The sequence below is a fragment of the Hydractinia symbiolongicarpus genome, chromosome 1 (genome assembly GCF_029227915.1).
Source record: "Hydractinia symbiolongicarpus strain clone_291-10 chromosome 1, HSymV2.1, whole genome shotgun sequence".
NCBI lineage: Eukaryota > Metazoa > Cnidaria > Hydrozoa > Anthoathecata > Hydractiniidae > Hydractinia > Hydractinia symbiolongicarpus.
In genome coordinates, this window is record NC_079875.1 from 18820087 (window position 1) to 18841100 (window position 21014).

The window sequence follows — 21014 nt, forward strand, 5'->3', positions numbered from 1 at the left end:
GGAGAACATATGTAGCTGAATTTCCATCATAGTGTTTTTTATATAACAAAGTTCTCACTATGATAAAACGATCAAATTTTCTGTGTTGTTTGCTACGAATTAAACTTACTCAAATCAGGCTTCTTTGCAACACCCAGCCACTTCTTGATGTTGTTTACAAAGACAGCTTAGCCTTGTTTTTGCCTTCCTTTTTGATAGTGCTCCATTGTTCAAGCAGTTTGTCGCTTTCTTATGTAGAAAGTATAGCCTGTACATTTTGCTGCCAGAATTTCCTTTTTTACGTGTAACATTATTTATCTCCATAGCTCTTTAACTATCTTTAAGTCTCACTTTGGGCACTCTGCCCCGTTTGAAGAATTGGCACAAATTGTGAACTAAACCTCGAGACACATTATAATAAATGGAAGAGCACGTGATAAACATTAATTATCATAATTAGTGGCCATAAGGCAAAGAGATATCCCTACGATTTCTTGTTTTTATTTTATTTTGCCTCTGATTTATTGATCTCCAAAAGCAATTAAGCAAACTCAGCCTCAGTGCTCATAAAAGGCAAGGCCGTCTGTTTACCTACGACAGAAAACGATTATTTTGCGACGGCCCGCTTCTTGGCCGGGAATAAGTGATCAAGGAAATCGTTAAATTTGGCGACTGGAAAAAACAAATAAGAAACTGAGGAATTAAAGTATCATTATTTCCAGTTCTATTAACTTTTAGATCTTCAAATTTTCAGGATAGTCATAGTCGTCTTAGACTTCAAAATAACTCATGTTAATTTTTTAATAAGGGTGGTTACGCGCCTTAAATTAATGTTATTGACGTTGTGACGTTTAATTTTTCCATTAACGTGTAAGACGTAATTTTTTTGTGATTTTAAAGAAAAATGAACATATCCACTTTGGATTAGACTAGTCAATAAAGTCTGTGGAAAAATCAACAAGATGCATGGGCTGCATGATCTTGCATGTCAATGTCAATTACACATCACTGTAACAAAATATTTTAAATAATATTAACAGGGTCATTTCATAAAACCTAAAAATTGATTTACTGCTGTTCCTGGTGTGAGGGATATGATGCATGGCTATGATACTTACTGATATTTTATATTTATGTATTAGACACTTGCATGTGAAATTTTTAGGTCCCATACCTCTGAGAGCCTTTAGACATTTTTCGTAAGCACCGCTTAAAAATTCTTATGAAATCCTTATAATGGAGGAATTCATTAGGATTATTCTTAGAACTTCACAACACAACTTTATTTCGTTGAGAGGAATCATTTCGCAAAAAAAGTTCTAAATTAATCAATATATCATTTTGCGTTAATTGAGCAACCGTCGAACCGGTTTTACAAATGAATAATATAGAAGCCGTCAAATTCAATATTTTTACTCAAGGCATAATAGCTCAGTTGAGAATTTATTGTTCTACTTGGAATTTTACTCATCTTTATTGCTTTATTTTCTTTTTGGTACTTTTTTAATTCCTCCTTATATTCTGGTTTGCAACCGTAAAAAACTTTAAGCCGTTCATGCAATGTGATGTTACAAAGGAAATATGTACAAACCAATGTAGCCAGGGTGGCCACTCGTCCTTGAAAACCTTGAATGTTCTTGAATGTTCTTGAATTTTATTTGGTCTTGAATTGTTCTTGAAATAGTATGTTTTCCACCCTTGGTTCTTGAATGTTCTTGAGTTTTTACAATTCTATGAAAAATCTTTTTAGAATAGTAAAAAAATGTCTAGTAAAAAAAGTACCAGAATGCATGGAAAAAGTATTTTTAATGAAAGTTGGTTGAGCGATGAACAGTTTAAAATATGGTTGAAAAGGGGACCAGATAAACACAAAGCATTGTGTAGACTTTGTAACACAGTGATAGACATAACTATAATGGGAAAAAGTGCTTTAGCATCGCATTCTAAGGGCAACAAGCATCAAGTGAATGTGAAAAACTATAGTCCAGTTTCTGGTCTGTTCTTCAAAAGTAACCCTCCAAAGCCATCATCAAGCAAAGACGCCTCCCCCGCCACTAACAATATTGATTTAATGATGAGTACATTAGCAGTTTCCCATGCTGAAATTCGTTGGGCTCTGAAAGTACTAACATCACATCATTCATTTCGTTCTTGCTTGAATTTGAACCAGCTATTTTGTGTGATGTTCCCTGACAGTGACATAGCAAAGTCATTCCAGTTATCAAAAACGAAATGTGCGTACTACATCGTACATGGATTAGCCCCATATTTCATGGAAATCTTGCTCCAAGAAATTAAAAATTCGCCAACCTATTCCACACTTTTTGACGAAAGTTTGAATCATTATAAACAGGAAGAACAAATGGACGTTCAGATTCGTTTCTGGAATGAAAATCTCTATGAAGTCCAGACACGTTACCTAACCTCAAGGTTTTTCAGGCGCCCAAATGCAGATAACATCTTGCACGAGATTCTTCAAGCAACTGATGCGTTACCCCAGAAATCAATGGTCATGCTTTCCATGGACGGACCAAACACTAATTGGAAAGTTTATGAAAATTTAAAATCGCATCGTACTGAGAAAGAATATCCCCAAATTATTGATGTTGGTTCGTGTGGATTACACGTGGTGCACGGAGCCTTTCAGACTGGCGTAAAAGCAACTGGCTGGAAATTGGAAAAGGTTTTAAAGGCCATGTGGAAGCTGTTCAATGATTCCCCAGCTCGAAGAGATCTATATATTCAGTTAAGCAAATCAGATGTTTTTCCAATAATGTTTTGCCAGACACGCTGGGTTGAGGATGAACCTGTTGCCATCCGAGCAAAGGAAGTTTGGGAAAATGTTGTGAATGTCATAAAGCATTATCAAACCTTATGCAAATCAAAACAACCAAGCAAAAACAGTTCGTATGACACCTTGGTCACCCACCACACTGACATGTTTATGCAAGTAAAGTTACAATTCTTTGTTGATGTAGCCAGCATGATGTCTTCGTATCTGAAGCAATTCCAGACGGATAATCCAATGATGCCATTTGTTTCGGAAATATTAGAAAATATTATCCGTCGGTTAATGAAGATTTTCATTCGGAAAACCGTTATTGATGAAGCTGATTCAGCTTATTCTTTAATTAAAATTGATTTGCAGAAACGAGAGAATCATTTACCACCGGAATTAGTCAAGTTACCAACTGCCACCAAAACCTTGCTTTCGTCCCTTCAAGCCAGTTTGACAAAGAAGTTGAAGTTTAAAGGAGAATGTGCTGCACTTATTAAAGGTATTATTGAAAAGCTACAAGAACGATCGCCATTGAAACACCTTTTTGTTCGATCTTTGTCTAGTCTTGTTCCAAAGAATATGATTGAAAGTAAAAACTGTCTACTTAAGTTTGAAAAGGTCGTGGACAAGTTTTACACAACAAATCACATCAATTCAAAAGAAGCAGATAATGCCAAGTTGCAGTTGGAGGAGTTCATCTCACGCACAGCTAAGACTCATAAAGATAAGTTTCTTGGCTTTAGCCTTTCTGATAATCGTTTGGATCATTTTTACCGCGAGTATTTAAACGGTTCTGATAAATACAAAGATTTATGGAAAGTCATGGTGATGGTCTTCACTATTTCACATGGACAAAGCCAGATCGAGAGAGGATTCAGCATCAACAAAGAAGTCACTATCGAAAATCTTAAAAACAAGTCACTATGTGCTCAGCGGTTGGTATATGATGCCTTAAAGTGTTGCAAGAAAGATGTGCATGATATTGAAATCACTGCCAAAATGGTTACATCATGTAAAACAGCCCGTTCTAGGTATGTATTTGCCCTTGAAGAAGTAAAAAAATCAAAAGAAAATGAAGCAGCGAATAACAAGAGAAAGATAATAGCATATGAGATTGATAGTGTGAAACGCAAACGAATGGAGGTAGATACATGTATTCGATCATTGAACAAAGATATGAACAACTGTCTTGATGAGGGCGAGGTTAGCCATGACATTGCTATGTTTCTGAAAGCAAATGCATTCAGAAAAGCCATTACAGAGAAAAAAGTGACAATGGTGGATTTAGATGAGGCTATTAAAAAACTGGAGGAAGATCTCAAAAACTAATAACCTCTATAATACTCGTAGTTTGTTGACATTAGTTTATTTCAAGATATATGGATTATTTATTAGCTTCATATTAGCGTCATTTTGTCTGGTTCATTTTCTAATTTGAAGATCTTCTTATACAATACAATATATGTTCTATTTTTAATTGAGAATTAAAGTTTTATAAAACACAAGAAATAGAATCCTTTGGACCGTTTCCATAATACTGGATAAATAGATTTTAGAAACAAGAAGAGAAGAACACTATTTATTGAACTTTGTTATTTTTGTGACTTTTATATTCTGTTATTTTTAGTTTTACACTTTTGTTACTATATAATTCTAGCTTTCTGATAAGTATTTATAAACTTGTACACAAAGTAGCTATGTACTCCTAAAAGAATGATTTCTGGAACGATATCAACTTTATTATCAAGGTTTCTACATGTCTACACTCTTTTATTTTGTTCAAATTATCACAGATTATGCTATATTGATGTATAAAGTCAGTGAATTGATCAAGATATTAGCTTTTGTTGAAGTTGTTAAAAATTATTTTTGTCCTTGAAAACCAATATTTTGTTCTTGAATTGTTCTTGATTAGTTCTTGGATTTTTTTTTAATTTTGAGTGGCCACCCTGGTAGCTTTTGTTCAATAAGGATGGCGACCATCAATGTAATTATGGATGTAGGTCAATGTAATTATGGTTGTAGACGAAATCATGAACATAAAAAATGAAATATTTAAAAAATTTAATGCTATGATTTTCTCCCCCTGGTTCTCCTTTAGGACAACCATTTAAAACATACTTAACCAGGATACAGAGGAAATCTCAAATGCAATACATTTATTATTTCTCCAGTTAATCTATGTCCATCTTTAAATATGTCCCATTAATTTTTCTTCCGTTGTGGCACAATATCCCATCATGAGACTGACGACAATACTTCAATTTAGAAGCCACTTCATCATACTTTTAAGGTTGATGCCTAACTGACGTCTCCTCTTTCCGCGCAGGTAAATAGGTACTACCTGGGACCAAATTTACGGCGTTTACCCAAAGGTGACCAAAGGGTTGATTGATTAAAAATATCATATAAAGCCAAAAACACACAATCTCATTCATTTGTTAATCAACGTTCCAAACTCTTACAAAATAGTCTTAATGGATTAACATATTTGCACACAACTCCAAACTTGTAACCATTCCAGTAGTTTCGCATTAATAACTGCACATGTTCAACTCTAGTGCATGGCGTTTGTTTTTGCCATATTTATTGTGTCAGTGCTGAATTTAAATTGTTTAATTTTAGTATAATCAAGTGGAAAATTTCATTGTGGAAGTATTTTACAAAGTAAAAGGTAGAAAGAGCTTTCATTTCTTTGACATTTTTTTTTGCCATCGATCTTATTTGCATGGCACTTTTTTCTAATTTATTGTGTGAAAACTTATCCTCCATAGATAAATTTATGCTGAGTAAGTTGCCATGCACTTTGTTATAAAAAGGTGAATAATAATAACCATATAAGCACTTTTTGCTTCAGACTATAGTTGTATGCCAAGAAAACGACGAGAAGTCCATTAAATTTTGACCACTTCACTGTGAGATTTGTTGACCTCTACATTTCTTGTAAAAGATTTTTGAAATAGCATCATTTTAACCATGAGGATCAGCTAGTTAGATAACTGATCAACTTTTTTTTTTACTTTTTCTGTCTTTGATTTCTACTCAAATTGCATTTTGTATGTAAACAGTAAAATGGAGAATTAAATCACAAGACAGAAATTTTTAAAATTAGTGACCTTGTCAAAACTAATTGCCACACATTTTTTTAAGTCACTCACACGAAACAACAATGTGTTACAGAGTTTTCTTGGAAAAGGTAAGACATTTGTTTTGATTTGACAAGTATGGTAAATCAATTCAATGGGTTTTAATTTTCGCAAATATGAAAATATTTTAGTGGATATTTAAAAATACTTGATTTACAGGGACAAAAATGACTAGTTTAGGTGACTTTCTTTTAAAAAAAATTGGGAAAGAAATTGCTTTTTTTTTTTACTCTTTAGTAGATTTTTTAGTAATGGCTTTTTGTGATTTTTTTTTTTGTATTATTTTTTTGGTGAATAGCATCTGGAAGAATATTTGGCGGGTACCCAATTTTGTGACTTCGGCCCAAATCAGCACAAAAATTATTAATCATGAAAATTTTTCTCTGATATGCACAAGAAATTTATACCGTTCGCTAAAATGCCTTAACAAGCTTTATGAAACACAGTATAATTTCTGACATTGTGTAACCAAAATAGCAGATATAAAGGTAAACAAGTAACATTGCCGGAGAATCTCCAAATGCATGCATTACTCAAAATTTCATTTACAATAAATTTTATTTCTCAAAACTGCGTTTTCAAAGCCATTTTAACTGTTCTAATCACGTTTAATCATTTACTATTACAAATTAGGTTGTTAAAAAATATTAGAATCATTTGTATATCAGAACTTGATACAAACACCAAGAAGATGTATCAGATGTGATTGCTTCGAATATTAGTTCTTTTACAAAACATCGCATTTAGTAAATCAATTTCATCTAGAAATGTTGATAATTTTAAATCCAGGTTTGGTGGGCGTGCATTTATATACAAATGCGAACATCAAACATCAAACACAACAATCAATAACAAATAAATTTGTGTCATCCTGAATAATTTGCTTTAAAAAGAAGAAGTTCTATAGTGGGTTTTAAATATCTTTTCTCGTTATCTTTGAAAACTGAACTGCATGTGATATTTAAAGGTATTTACACAAAATCGCCTTTAGAAAATAGTCCTGTTTCCACATTTTTCAGGCAAACAATTGCTTATAGCTATCAGTTAATGAATACTATATAAACCGTTTTATCTGTCTGTAGTGAGAAGTGTCACCCTCGGTCAGTGTATCAGCCTCAGGGAATATTTCTTAGTACAGATTAATGATCATTAATTATTGTTTTTTTTTAATGAAACTTTTTAACATCTTTTTTTTTCTGCAGAGGTCGAGTTTTCAATCGAGAAGTTTGTTTAATGTTTTGTAACTTGTGTCAGGAGGTAGGAACTATCCTGTTTTTTGTTGTTGTTGCTGTTGCTTTACCTCCAACATTAATATCCCATTATCATATGGTTAAGTTTAACTCGCACTTTGATTCGCTAATCTACACGAAATATATGCTATATATTTATTTTCTACCAAGAAACAAGTGCAATTTTTCAATTCCGCAGTGCAAAAAGCTGATATTTTTTCTTTGATTGGCTGAAATAGTGTACAAAAAGCTTATATAATTTTTCTGTTTGATTGAGTGAGGTTAGTTTCTTTGAAAAAAGGAGAACTTGTCAGAAAATTTATTACAAAATTTTCTTCTCAATAAAACATAATTCTTATGAATCATAAATATCCACACTTCAATTTTACTTTTTTTTAATATAGTCATGAGAGTACCAGTGCTCTCCACCACTGAAAATATTTAGTTTACCCGAAGAGACGTGTCTGATTTTTCTCAATGAAGATATATATCTGTAATTAAATTGCACAATCACATGTATTATCTTGCGACAATTTTTTCGCTGTTGAACAAAGAACTTCCCAAACCATGACTAAATTTGTGCAATAATCAATCTAGTATACGAAATACAATGATGCATGGTCAGTTTATATAAAAGCTATCGCCTTTGTTCTGGAAAAATATCGTCATATTTTTCTTGTTTTTCTTTTGTTGTATATTTCACTCAACTAAAGGCTTGTGGAATATGTAAACTAAAACGTAAAAAACTCAAAAAATATTTTTGATATTTTTCTCGGTATTGTGCGATAACTACTACGTATTATTTATATGACGATCTTTTGGCAGAATCCAACAGCTAAAGTTACCAAAGTTGCATCAAAACCCAAAAGTAAATGGAGACCTCTACCTCTTGATACGGTGGTAAGTTGCTGTAATATTTGACTTCCTCTTAATTCATGGTAAGTTGCCATGATACTTGACTATCTCTTGATGACGTGAGCAGTTTATATAACAGCCAATTAAGTACTAACGATTTTTTTTGTGTAAATTATACTATAGGAAATGGAAAAACTGGCATCGAGAAAGTTAAAAATCAATGCAAAAGAAACCATGAAGATTGCAGAGAAACTTTATACTCGAGGGTATGTGAAAAATGTCTGCTATATGTTAATCTTGATGTGTTATTAAAACGACCACACTAATGTAAACTCAGTTATTTGATACACAATTGTTGTCTGTTGGTAGGGAGAAAATGAAAAGCAGAATCATAGCTTTTTGTACTGTTAAAATGAGCTAAAGTTTAAAAAGAAAATGGAATTGTTCTTTTAGTATTATTAGTTATCCACGAACAGAAACAAATATATTTCCCAAAGGTATGGACTTGGTACAGCTTGTTGAGAATCAAACAACTGATGCAAGATGGGGAGGTATGGAGGTTTAAAACTATTGTTATACCTTGCCAGACTAAATTGGACATAGTTTTAGTAAATAAGCTCTAATGGATTTATTTGTCAACGATGTACACTAAATTAAATTCAAAATTTATGTAAAAGTGATAGAGTTTTTTTTTTATCAGGTACACAGTATTAAATTCAAAGTTATGTAGATGCTTTGGTCTATTAATTACAATAAGGTTTATTTTTCTTAGCATTTGCATCAAGCATACTAAATAACGGTGGCCCAAACCCAAGACAGGGCAAAAAGACTGACAATGCACATCCACCTATTCATCCTACCAAATGCAGTAACGACTTACAAGTATGTGTTGCTTTTATTATTTATTATTATTGTGGTAATAATGATGGTGGTAATGGTAACGCCGTTGTTGGTAAATACAGAAAATTTTTATTAAAATCAGCTTGATAGAAAAATCTAGAAAAATCTAATTTTACGCATTTTGTCACAATTTGAGATCATTGGATTTGAGAACTTCCCTAAAAGGAATTTAAAGAGATTATTTGCGAATATAAGTTTATCAAAACATTTTTCTTCTAAATAAATTGTATATTATCTTCTTACATAATTCCCTTTTTTTTACGATGGCATTTCTTTCAAGAATCTCTATTATAATAGCCGTATTCTGTCTGTCTGTCTGTCTGTCTGTCTGTCTGTCTGTCTGTCTGTCTGTCTGTCTGTCTGTCTGTCTGTCTGTCTGTCTGTCTGTCTGTCTGTCTTTCCGCGAAAGCCGCGTTCTGTTACGCAAACACAAAATGCGATATATAAAGGATGGGCAACCCGTGGATTTTAGCCGTATTTTGTCTGTCTGTCCGCGAAAGCCGTGTCCCGTGGCGGAAACACGAAATTTTTAAAATGCGCACCAATACACCTTTCCCAAGACTTATTCTTTTGATGTGCCGCAACTTTTTCTGTTGAGTTTTATAAAAAACGGACAACAGATTTGAATTCCTTATCAAAAATGTCATAAACAAAGAAAATTTCGAAACAATGCAGCAAGTAAACAACCTGTTATTCTAATTTAAAGATTTGTGGCATGTCCAACCTCTTTTTGAAAACGAGGCGGGACATGGTAACTTGAGCATTAAGAAGACTTTAACTGTGATATATATCTCCTCAAAATAGCACTTTCTGTTGGCGTATCAAGTTAAATTTTTACACATAAATTAAACAAACTATGCTGAATTCAAATATGGTATTCATATTTTACGAGTTTGAAAAAAGTATGACTCATAGTCTCGGGAAAGGTGTATACCAAATGCGATATATTTTTACCGACTTTGTTTTGACCGCTCGTAGTTCCTTGATTTCATCTTCCATTTACTCCTGAATTATACATATATTGACTAATGAATTTTGTGTTGAATGGAACTTGGCATATGAATGATCATGAGCTGTTGTAGCTATATCATCATCATCATCATTCTCGGCTTAACGTCCGTTTTCCATGCTAGCATGGGTTGGACGGGGTATATTAATGACCCTCTTTCAATCTGATCTAGACTGTGTTAGATCTAAACTCAACTTCCTCTGTATCAAGTATATATATATACTCATTTTTGTCATCGTTTAAAACATAAAAGCCAGTGTGAACAAAAGCTGCACACTCCGAACCGCAAGAATTTTTTCGTTTTCACCCTTACTACTACTAGCCTCTTTGATTTTATCTGTTTCCATAATAAAGCTTGACTATAAAGTTAAAATCTTGTGGTAAAGTCTTCTTCTCAGCAAAAACACGCTGCAAAAAAAAAATGTTCATAATAAACCTCGTTTTCATGTTTACCGCGGCGATATTCCTGTGTATTTTGCGGAATCGGAACAGATATGTCAATAGGCTTATTACCAAGCCTGATTCTATAAAAAACAATCAAAGATCTTCGCGACCAAAAAGAGACCATTTCGATTCTTAAAAATACAAACCAAGATTTTCGCGGCTGAATGAACGAAGGCCATTTTGATTTTGAAAATAGTCATGTGCAAGATAGATAGATAGATGTGCATATTTTACATGGCCAGCCTCACAAATATCGAGGGATATACCCTGTCTATTATTTCCAGGAGGGGCCATGGCTTAGATGGAGAGTCTTAAAGTATTTAATGCTCATTTTGAGCTACGCAGACCCAATTAGGGCCCGCGCTCTACTAGACAATTCCCGGCAACATCCAACGGTCCACACAGTGTGCCATCTTCCCAATTTCCCTCACATGGCTTGGGTTAACCCGAGGCTATGGTAACATTCACTCGCCCATGTGGAATCGCCGTCAAGAGGAATCCCGTCTCCCTGTTCATTTCAACATAAAATAAAGGGATTAGTCTACGGAAGCAAATGACTTTAAAGTCATTTGCCTCGCCTAAGATAAATAAAACACTGTTTTTACAAATTGAAAGGGCATAGAAGAAGAAGAATGTGTCGGAGGTTTGTAGGCCTGTTTGCCTTTTTTATCTTCAGAAAGCTTTATATTTTTTAATATTTGTTTTCTGTTTATTTTCAATGTTAAGATAAATATATTGTTACGTTTTTTAGCTACGTACAGATCTCAAACGCACCAGTTTTAGGATTTTGGGCTATAGGAACAAAGATTTTGAAGGCTAGCTAACCAGCTAGAGCCTTACTTTTTACTATTCTGTTTGGTATAAGAGCCTTTTATCTTACCCAACATTTATTTTTATATTGAGGATGTAGCCATTTAGCTAGCTCCTATCTTTGGCTAAAAAGTGAGAAAATAAAAATGCGGTTTGGCTACAACAATTTTCTTAACCAATAATTCTTCTGCTAAATGCAGTTAGCTAGGTAGCTACATCTTTTTTTATTTTCCTGAAAACTTCTTCTGCAAATAAAATGGTTGAGTAATTGCTTTAGCTTGAGGGGTAACGACAGGCTGTTTCCTGTGAAACCGAAGTTGCGATAAAGTTGTTTTGGAAGACGGTATTACGCCTCTTCAACTCTGTTTAACTGTACTAAACGCTTAGCCCAGTGTTAACAACAGACCGTTTTTTTTAAAAAAGGCTGATACGCCTATGCGCATGTGCGATGACCTGTACTAAGGGGTTAGCCCACTGTGACAATTAATTTTAAACTTACGCCAGTACGAATGTGCAACACTGCCTACCTGGACTAGCCAATCAGCCCTGTGTTGGCAATGGACTCTTTCTTGTGTTTTTATTTTAACAAAGTCTGCGAGAAAGTTTTTTTCAAAGGAGTATTGATTGACCCTAACTTTTACAAAAACTTATTCCGCAAAATGAAATAATATTGACCGATTGTTTTTGCTATGAAGGAGTCAAAACGGTTGTAAACTGTGTTTTTATTTCAGACTTTGTTGCAGGAAAGTTATTTCTAAAAATATGTTACAGTCGCAACACTACAATGGTGTATGCGCTTCACTTGATTTACTACATACTGCATACCTGTACTAAAGCGCTCCACCTGACCGTGTCACACAGTATGTCGTTCTTATTAAGCGCTCCTTGGGATGTTCAACGCTGGGTCACGCCTTGACTTGTGGCTTACCCCAGTGTTTCGACACCGGGTTTCCCGGCTAGTCTATATTATAATACCCAACTTTCTTTCTGTGACCCAAAATGGTAGCTTACATTCCTTTGATTTTTCTAAAAAAAGAAAAAATCCTTTTATGATTATAACATGAAGTTCTAACCAATCAAGAAATTTTTGGGAGAAGATGTGCAAAGCAATAGCCGTTTTGAAAGTCTTTTTTGTTCCCCTTTTGACCTTCTAAATGGTTCGTTTTGTGAAAATAACCAGTTTTTATATATTTTTACATGTTACGATTAATATTTTAACACGTTTTTAGCCGTGTATAAACTAAAACCAAGCAGTTTTAGGTTTTGGCTGCAAATGTAGATTTTAAAGGAGCATCCTAAAAAAGCCAGCTACCTAGCCTTATTCAATTTGATATATTTTTTATTCAGCAATTATTTCTTCTTTTTCTTTTTCTCCAATCTACACTAATCTGATTTTTACTAAGCTGCAACTGTGGCCTCTCGCTATCTAGCTGTTAGCTACCTCCGGCTAAAAAATGAAAGTAGTCAAATGGCTGCAACAAAATGGCTGCAACAAAATGGCTGCAACAAAATTTTCAAATAATTTTTCTCGTTCAAAATAAACGATTAACCTGTGATACTTGGGGTTTATTTTTAAACTGCAATTAATTTTGTAACGGCAGGCTGTAGGAGGTGTTTTTATTTAAACGATGCAAAATTCATCAAAACCTGATTAATGATTTTTAACTGTTTTGGGTTACGACAGGTTTAAGTGAACTTGCGATAAAGTCTTTTAAAAAAGGTATTTCATCTAGTAGAGCACACAGATGTTAGCATTCTCTGTGGTTGTGTGCCATGGTTTAACGGTAATAAGTGCTCAACTTAATGTCACACCCGCTTACATTTTGAACTGTAACACTAGGTTGAGGATGGCTAGTGTAAATGTTGGTACTCTGAGAGGTAGAGCAGGTGAAGTAGTTGAAATGTTAGAACGTAGATCTGTTGATATGTGTTGTGTTCAGGAAGTTAGGTGGAGAGGAGCTTCAGTGAGATTTGTGGAAGGTAGGAGGGCAAGGTATAAGCTTTTTTGGATTGGTAATAGTGATGGATATGGAGGAGTTGGCATATTCGTTGCAGAGAAGTGGGTAGAAAAAGTAATAGATGTTATGCGTGTTAATAGTCGTATTATAGTGATAAAGTTTTTGATAGGTAATAGGATTGTCACTTTTCTGTCAGTTTATGCTCCACAGTGTGGACTCAGTGAGGAAGATAAAGATAAGTTTTATGATGAGTTAATAGCAGTCACATCAAAGTTTGGAGACACTGAACTTGTCATGGTGGGCGGTGACTTTAATGGTCATGTTGGGAAGTCATCTGAAGGTTATAGAGGTGTGCATGGAGGCTATGGATTTGGGAGCAGAAATAAGGAAGGGGAGAGATTGCTTGAGTTTGGAATGGCAACGGACATGGTGGTTTGCAACACATCATTCAGTAAGAGACAGAGTAGGCTGATAACATATGAGTCAGGTGGTTGTAAGACACAGATAGATTACTTTTTGGTTAGAAAGTCAGACAAGAAAGTGGTGAAGGACGTGAAAGTTGTATCGGGGGAAGAGTGTGTTTCCCAGCATAGGTTGCTGGTTTGTGATATTATCTTGAAGAGTGTCAGAGAAGCCAAGGGAAAGTACAGGCCCCGTCGAAAAGTCTGGAAGCTGAAGGAAGAGATTGTAGCAAGACAATTTAGTGCAAAAGTTCAGCAGTTTGCCTACAATAGTCAATGTGATAGTGACAATGTTGAAAGTACTTGGACTACTTTGAAGAATTGTCTTCTAGAAGCTTCTGATGATACCTGTGGGTGGACGAAAGGACCAGCTAGACATAGACAGACCTGGTGGTGGAATAATGAGGTTGACCAGTGTATAAAGGAAAAGAGGAAACTTTGGAAAGAGTGGAAGTCAGGTGGTAGTAAAAGTATTTACTTAGAAGCTAAGCGTCGGGCTCGTACAGCAGTGTATAAGGCAAAATCAGAAGCAGAGAGAAACAGATTTGCAGATGTGTTAAGAAGGGAAGACCAGCGCAATGAGGTATTCAAGATAGCAAAGCAAATGAAGAAGACTAATCAAGATATTGTAGGTGAGAAGTGTATACGTAATGATGAAGGTGTTTTGGCTAGCACAGAGGAGGAGAAAAGGGTAGCTTGGAAGAATCATTATCAGAGGTTGCTTAACACTGAGTTTGATTGGGACGAGGATAATTTGTCTGATGATGATGTCGTAGAAGGGCCAGCCATGCAAATCAAGACAGAATGGGTAGTGGAGGCTATTAGGAAAATGAAGATTGGCAAGGCTGCAGGAGTATCAGGTATTGTTGCAGAGATGGTAAAAGCATCTGGATATATTGGAGTTGAGCTTATTACAAGTCTTGCTAACCAGATTATAAAGGATGGTGCTATTCCGAGTGAGTGGCAGTCGAGTGTAATAGTGAATTGTTTCAAGGGCAAGGGTGATGCATTAGAAAGGGGTAACTATAGAGGTTTGAAGTTGGTTGATCAAGTAATGAAAGTTATTGAAAGAGTGATTGATAAGTTACTTAGAGAAAGAATTGATATAGATAAGATGCAATTTGGTTTTGTTCCAGGGCGTGGCACTACAGATGCAATATTTTTACTCAGACAGCTTCAGGAAAAGTATTTAGGAAAGAGAAAGAATCTCTATTTTGCCTTTGTAGATTTAGAGAAAGCTTTTGATAGAGTGCCACGTAAAGTTATTTGGTGGCCTATGAGAAAATTAGGTGTGGATGAGTGGCTAGTTACGATGGTTCAGTCTATGTACAGCAATGCTAGAAGTCGTGTCAGGATTAACGATTCACTAAGTGATGAATTTAGTGTAAATGTTGGTGTACATCAGGGTTCTGTACTTAGTCCTTTGTTGTTTATTCTAGTCTTAGAAGCGCTGTCGATGGAGTTCAGAACAGGTTGCCCTTGGGAGTTATTGTATGCAGATGATTTGGTTCTCATAGCAGAGTCGATGGAAGAATTAGTTGAAAAGTTTGAGAAGTGGAAGAAAGGACTAGAAGAGAAAGGGCTGAAGGTAAACACAGCAAAGTCTAAAGTCATGATAAGTAGCATTGGAGCCAAGTGTGACCCTGTAGTTGGAAAGTGGCCTTGTGGAGTTTGCAGGAAAGGGGTTGGTAGTAACTCAATTTTGTCAGACTTGCAAGCATGGGGTACATAAGAAGTGCAGTAGTATTAGTGGAAGGTTAAGAGCTGGCATACAGTTTGTATGCAAGCGTTGCAAAGGTGAGATTATAGAGAATGAAGTATTTCCAGCTTTAATGATGTACAACAGTGGCTCGTTAGAGATAGTTAAGAACTTCTGTTACTTAGGTGATATGTTGGGCAGTGAAGGGGGTGTTGGAAGAAGTGTTACTTGCAGGATAGGTTCTGCTTGGAAAAAGTTTAGAGAGTTACTTCCTTTATTGACTAGCAGAGTCCTGTCAATTGAGGTAAAAGGTAGGTTGTATGAGGCCTGTGTAAGAAGTGTTATGTTGTACGGTAGTGAGACATGGGCAGTGAAGCAGGAAGATCTTGACCGTTTAGAAAGAAATGATATGAGAATGGTTAGGTGGACGTGTAATGCCAGTCTGAGAGACAGAAAGAGTTCAGATGAGCTAAGAAGCAGGCTAAGTCTCTGTAGAATTAAAGATGTTATCCAGATAAGAAGATTAAATTGGCTGGGGCACTTGGAAAGAATGGAGGAGGATAATTGGGTAAGAAAGTGTAGAGACTTGATAGTTCCTGGGGCAAAGCCCAGAGGCAGACCGAGAAAGACTTGGCAGGAGGTTATAAGGACAGACTTGATAGAGAGGAAGTTGAGTTTAGATCTAACACAGTCTAGATCAGATTGGAAGAGGGTCATTAATATACCCCGTCCAACCCATGCTAGCATGGAAAACGGACGTTAAGCCGAGAGCTAGCTTTGTTAACTTATTCCGCAAAATAAAAGAAAGCTAGTCGGGTATTTTTGCTATGATAGGGTAACAACCATCAAACGACAAAATTGAGCATCCAGTGAAGACGTATTATTGCATGTGTCACATATTTGATAGAGTGTGTGTTTAATTATTTCAGGTCGACATTTAGTGAATTAAATTGTAGTCCATAGTGTCAGGTATTAACCCTACTCATTTTGTGTCATGCAATATAAAAAAATTTGTCGGGCCATGCTTAATCGACATTTGACCTAAAAGCAAAATGACATGCTCGCATTGTCTGACAAATTTTCTTAGCATATTCATAGGGTTTGAAGGAATATCAATTTGCTATAAAAAATATTGTACCTATTTCTTTAATATTTGTGAAAATCAATTATTTTCTTGTCTCCTTTAAAACACTTAAATTCTGTAACTCAGAAAGTTTAGCAATTACGAAATTATTTTTCGTGCTATTTCCTTTACATTGGTTTAAAAGCACCTCATAACAACTTCCACGCAATAATCCTCTTTCTACTTCAGTTATTTTGTATTCACATAATAAGCGTGTAGAGGATCAGTCATGACAATATGACAACTTCGGTTTAACTGACAGAATTTTTTTATTGCTTTTTTTACTGAAATTCGTTCTGTAGTGCTACAATCGGCGTGAGATGCTGAGTCTCGGCTAGTAATAACAAATATGACGTTAATATGTGCGGAACAACAATTTTGCTAGAGACGTCCTTGTACATTCAATGCAGTAATATTTCTTTGTTTATAATACAATGAATGATATCAGTGAAATTTGTAGCAGTTCTTCAAGCTTTTATCAGCCATAAACGCACCGGTTATATTTTCCGTCGTTCATTCGACTTTGAGTTTTATGATAAGCAAAGGCGATATAGGCACATCATTTTGAGCAAGAAATCTCTTGTTGGTAATAATCTTCAGTGCCAGTGTGGAGGATTATCTCGTGACTAGCTGCGTAGCTCTAAAAACGAGATAGCAATGAGATAAACGGTACATGAGTTAAGTGAAAGTGGCGATTTGTTTAGTTTTATTACTTCAATGTCAAATCGTAATTTCTGTCTGTAAAACGTCTTTAATTATTTATGAAAATATGCGTATTAAAATGGAAAAAGAAACATGCACACATTATTGTTATAGCCGTTGTCATCATTGTATAAATCTTGAAATGCTGATCAACAATATGTAAAGGCTCATGTACTTTGGACAAACACAGATATATTAAGGTTTTAAAAGGATTTTTTATCACGTCATCAACCTAAGAATTCGGGAACCCAGGTCTGGGAAACTTACCAAATTGGGTTATAGGTTGTCCCTAGTTACCTCCCCCCTACGTCGTGACGTTTAATTTGTCGGTTAACATTTGAGACATAAGTTTTTCGGCCATTTTAAAGGAAAATGAACACATGTCGAAATTGCCTCTCACAAACACTAACTCACTGTATAGAAGAAGAAGATAAGAGGTGTATTTTGGGTTTATTTTGATGTCTCGCTAACGATAGTGTAATTGTAAAGGACCTGTTGTCTTAGGGAAATGAACAGAAGATTTACGAACTTATTGTCAGACATTTTCTGGCTTGCTTGTCTCAGGTATGTTGCATTTTTATATCTTTCGTGCCTTATACTTGAAATTTCTTTAAACTAGCGCAAAATTTTCTTACATAAAAGTAACATTGATCAGCCATGATATACATTGTCCTAGTTTTTTCTATTTCTTAATTTTTTTCTTACTTTTGACAATATTTTAGTTAGTTTGTGATTTTACTCAGTATTGTACAAACCCATTCGTTAACCCTTGTTTTTGATTTTATTAACAACTATTAATTTCAGGACGCACAAGGTCAGGAAACTATAGTAGACATCTGCATTTCAAACGAACAGGTTAGAAAGCTTCCTTAAATCTTTCTTTGTAACCTTATCAGACGTTATGTTATCAATAGTCTTGCAGAATAATGAAATAAGGAGTGGTGAGAATAGAGGCTACGAGAAAATGTCCTGAGGAAGTGTAGACAGGAAATTATCCCTGTTTTCAGGAGAGTCAGTTTGTGAAAAATGTGACTCTAATTGACAAAAAAGGAGGCCAACTCAATAATTGTCTATGAGATATGAAGTTTCTGTTAAGTGATTGAGAAATATGAACTTTTTTAGTTTTCTGGGCAAGGCTTAATGATACTTGCACGTAATTACTTGGATGTGTACACATATGAACAATGGAACGGGAAGGTACGATCTAGCTGTTTGACAAATGTTTCTGTCACTGTCATGTATTTAAGAGGAATAATATTATTATTTATAAAATTTATGCACGCTATGTATTTCCGTTATAAATGTGCGTGAACATTTGAAAAACGAATAAATGTACAGCTTCTTATACAGAATTTATTAAATAATTAATAATCGTCAATAATCACAATTTCATTAGTGTTTGTTGACGTAAACCAAATTACCCATACAAGACAAATTTATATAAAAAAAAAATTAAATGCACGAAAACAACATGCGCAAAAATTAAATTCGCGCGAAAATTTACTGGTACTGGAAAATTTATTATTAATAGCTTTCTTGGTAAAATTTTTGTGTAGGAGATATCTAATTACCAGAATGGAGAAACGTTCCAACCAGACAGAATTGAGGTAATTATTGATAGGAATTATCAGTATAATGCGATGTTTCCATATGGCCATTCCCACTTTTACTTTCTTTGACAAATCTGCGGTTTCACTTCATAAAACCTAGATGCTGGAAAGTGAGACGAAGGCTCCCTCATTGCTACGTGAAGCAGATCTGATTTCTTTGATGGAGAAATATGGCATTGGTAAGGATAGAATTTTTTGGCGGTGACGGTACTGTAGCGATAGCAGTGGCGAACAATGAGATTTTATAGAAGAAACTTCATTTTAAAAAGAAAATTCGACAACGTTCTTTAATACTTTGTCAGGTACTGATGCTACACATGCTGAACACATCGAGACAATAAAGAATCGAGATTATGTTGGTGTTCAACCCGATGGAACTTTTTTACCCGGACAACTTGGCATGGGATTAGTGAAAGGTGTGCATCTTTGAATTATTGTGTTTTATGTTCCAATTTGCTCTTTCTGACAAAACGGGCCAACAGAATTAGTTAGATTTATTGTAGAAAAGGTTGTAAGGTTGTACTAATTCAGTGGAACGACAAAAAGTTCTTGTGAGAAAACTTTATGCACTTCTTTAAATCTGGATTTATTTCTTCTTGTTTCACTAAGGATACGATTCAATGGGTTTCGCTATGTCTAAGCCCAACCTTCGTGCAGCACTTGAAGCAGATCTGAAATGGTATGTTCTTATCGCTTCCAACTCATAGAGTAGTGAAATTAATTTTCATGTTTTTTTTGGTTTTTTTTTTTTTTTTTAGTATTTGTGAAGGTCGCAAAAGGAGCTTTGGTGAGGCAAAATAAAATGTGTATTCCTGATTTTCTTTTTTTTGTAAACACAATTACTTATTTAAATAATTTATTAAAAAAAATTATATACCTCTTCAACTTTTTCAGATATGAGCTTTTGGTTTTCAGTCTGTTGATTTGTTTATAGAGCACGGTTTGGCCACTAATTTTCTATTTGCATTTAAACATATTCGGGAAGACATATTTAAACATGCCTGGAAAGATTTGTATTCAACCAAACATTTAACCATACTTTGGCACGCAGTGTTTAGCACGTTAGCCAGTTAGATCAATTTTCTCAAATCAGCGCTATTTTGATCAATGTTACATCGAGTGCATAGTCAGAGTGAGACACTTCTTATGTATGTATATATTGATTTTAGTGGTTCTGGCTGAACAAATTAATAGTTATCGCAATGTATTTTTGGAAGCAGCTTCTCAGGTAATTCAACTTATACAGTTTGTTTTATAAACAAATTATAAATAAATGCATTCGCACTGTCGTAGGAAGTTGGAAAGATGGGTGTCTGGGGGTCTTATAAAAATGGTGCTTAAAAAGGGACCACATGCTTTCCTTATCGTTTCTTAGTAAGGTGCGCCGATTTTGGGATAGTATACACCTGAAGTACAATTTTCAACTTTTACCTTCAAACTATGGTTTTTGTGCAAGCTTCATGAATTTCAATTTGTTACCGTCCTGTTTACTTTGTTTACGTGGCTCACGATCATTACGTCATAAGGATGCCTTTCCTATTAGTGACATTGGCATTGACGTGGTTACTGACAAAAGTCAGCATTATTATTCGAATTATAGGAGTTCGAATTACATGAGTTCAACTGTATTTTTATTGCAATAATGTGGACCCCTTTGATATATATTTAATGTCGTCTTTGGCAAAAAAAAAAAAACATTTTCCCTCACATTCTACCGTCATATAGTAGATGTTGTTGAAGTAGAATTAATCCTGACTTTTCAAAGAACAAGCTCTCTCAAGCAAAAATTGTATCTTAACAAAAGAGAAGAGAAAAAATTTATATAAAGTGAAAGCAGATGGTAATAGAAATTACGGAATTATATGTGTTGATGTAAAAGAAATTCTAATCGAAATAAGCGTAAAAACGAGGATCAAATGAAGATAAAATAAGGTAACATTCGGCATGTTTAGAAAATTTTGTTTTTCATATTTTAAGGTTGAGAAATTAGATGAAGCACTATCAATGTATTTTGGCTTACCAGAACACCTTGAAGAAAATGGTATGATTTTTAACTAACAAAGGAATTGCTTACCATAAAGGCTTTTTTTTTTAAAAAAAAAGAGTTTTTAGTGTACATTTTTAAGATAAATACTTACTTTACATGTTCAAAGGTGTCTAAAAATCTTAAATCTTTGAACAGTAAAATTGTTAGTTAGCCTTTGTCACACTCAAGCCTGGTTCACATCTATGAAACAGAAGCAGAAGCAGACGTAAGCACAGTGTGAACATGTGTTCTTGAGATTGCAATGCAATGACTTCGAACATGGC

At 34.6% G+C, this 21014-nt stretch overlaps 1 protein-coding gene across 1 annotated transcript in view; it reads left to right on the forward strand.

Annotated features, from left to right (window-relative positions):
• Positions 1–21014, forward strand: part of LOC130645100 (DNA topoisomerase 3-alpha-like) — a 51891-nt gene that overhangs the window by 11821 nt on the left and 19056 nt on the right. Inside the window, exons 11-27 of the mRNA XM_057450968.1 lie at positions 5384–5432; positions 5909–5954; positions 7107–7161; positions 7959–8033; positions 8172–8254; positions 8442–8539; positions 8761–8870; positions 17599–17658; positions 17899–17949; positions 18217–18291; positions 18651–18701; positions 18805–18883; positions 19007–19120; positions 19314–19383; positions 19463–19491; positions 19874–19932; positions 20682–20745. Of these exons, the coding sequence (XP_057306951.1) occupies positions 5384–5432; positions 5909–5954; positions 7107–7161; positions 7959–8033; positions 8172–8254; positions 8442–8539; positions 8761–8870; positions 17599–17658; positions 17899–17949; positions 18217–18291; positions 18651–18701; positions 18805–18883; positions 19007–19120; positions 19314–19383; positions 19463–19491; positions 19874–19932; positions 20682–20745 (1168 nt within the window). The remainder of the gene's footprint in view (positions 1–5383; positions 5433–5908; positions 5955–7106; positions 7162–7958; positions 8034–8171; positions 8255–8441; positions 8540–8760; positions 8871–17598; positions 17659–17898; positions 17950–18216; positions 18292–18650; positions 18702–18804; positions 18884–19006; positions 19121–19313; positions 19384–19462; positions 19492–19873; positions 19933–20681; positions 20746–21014) is intronic.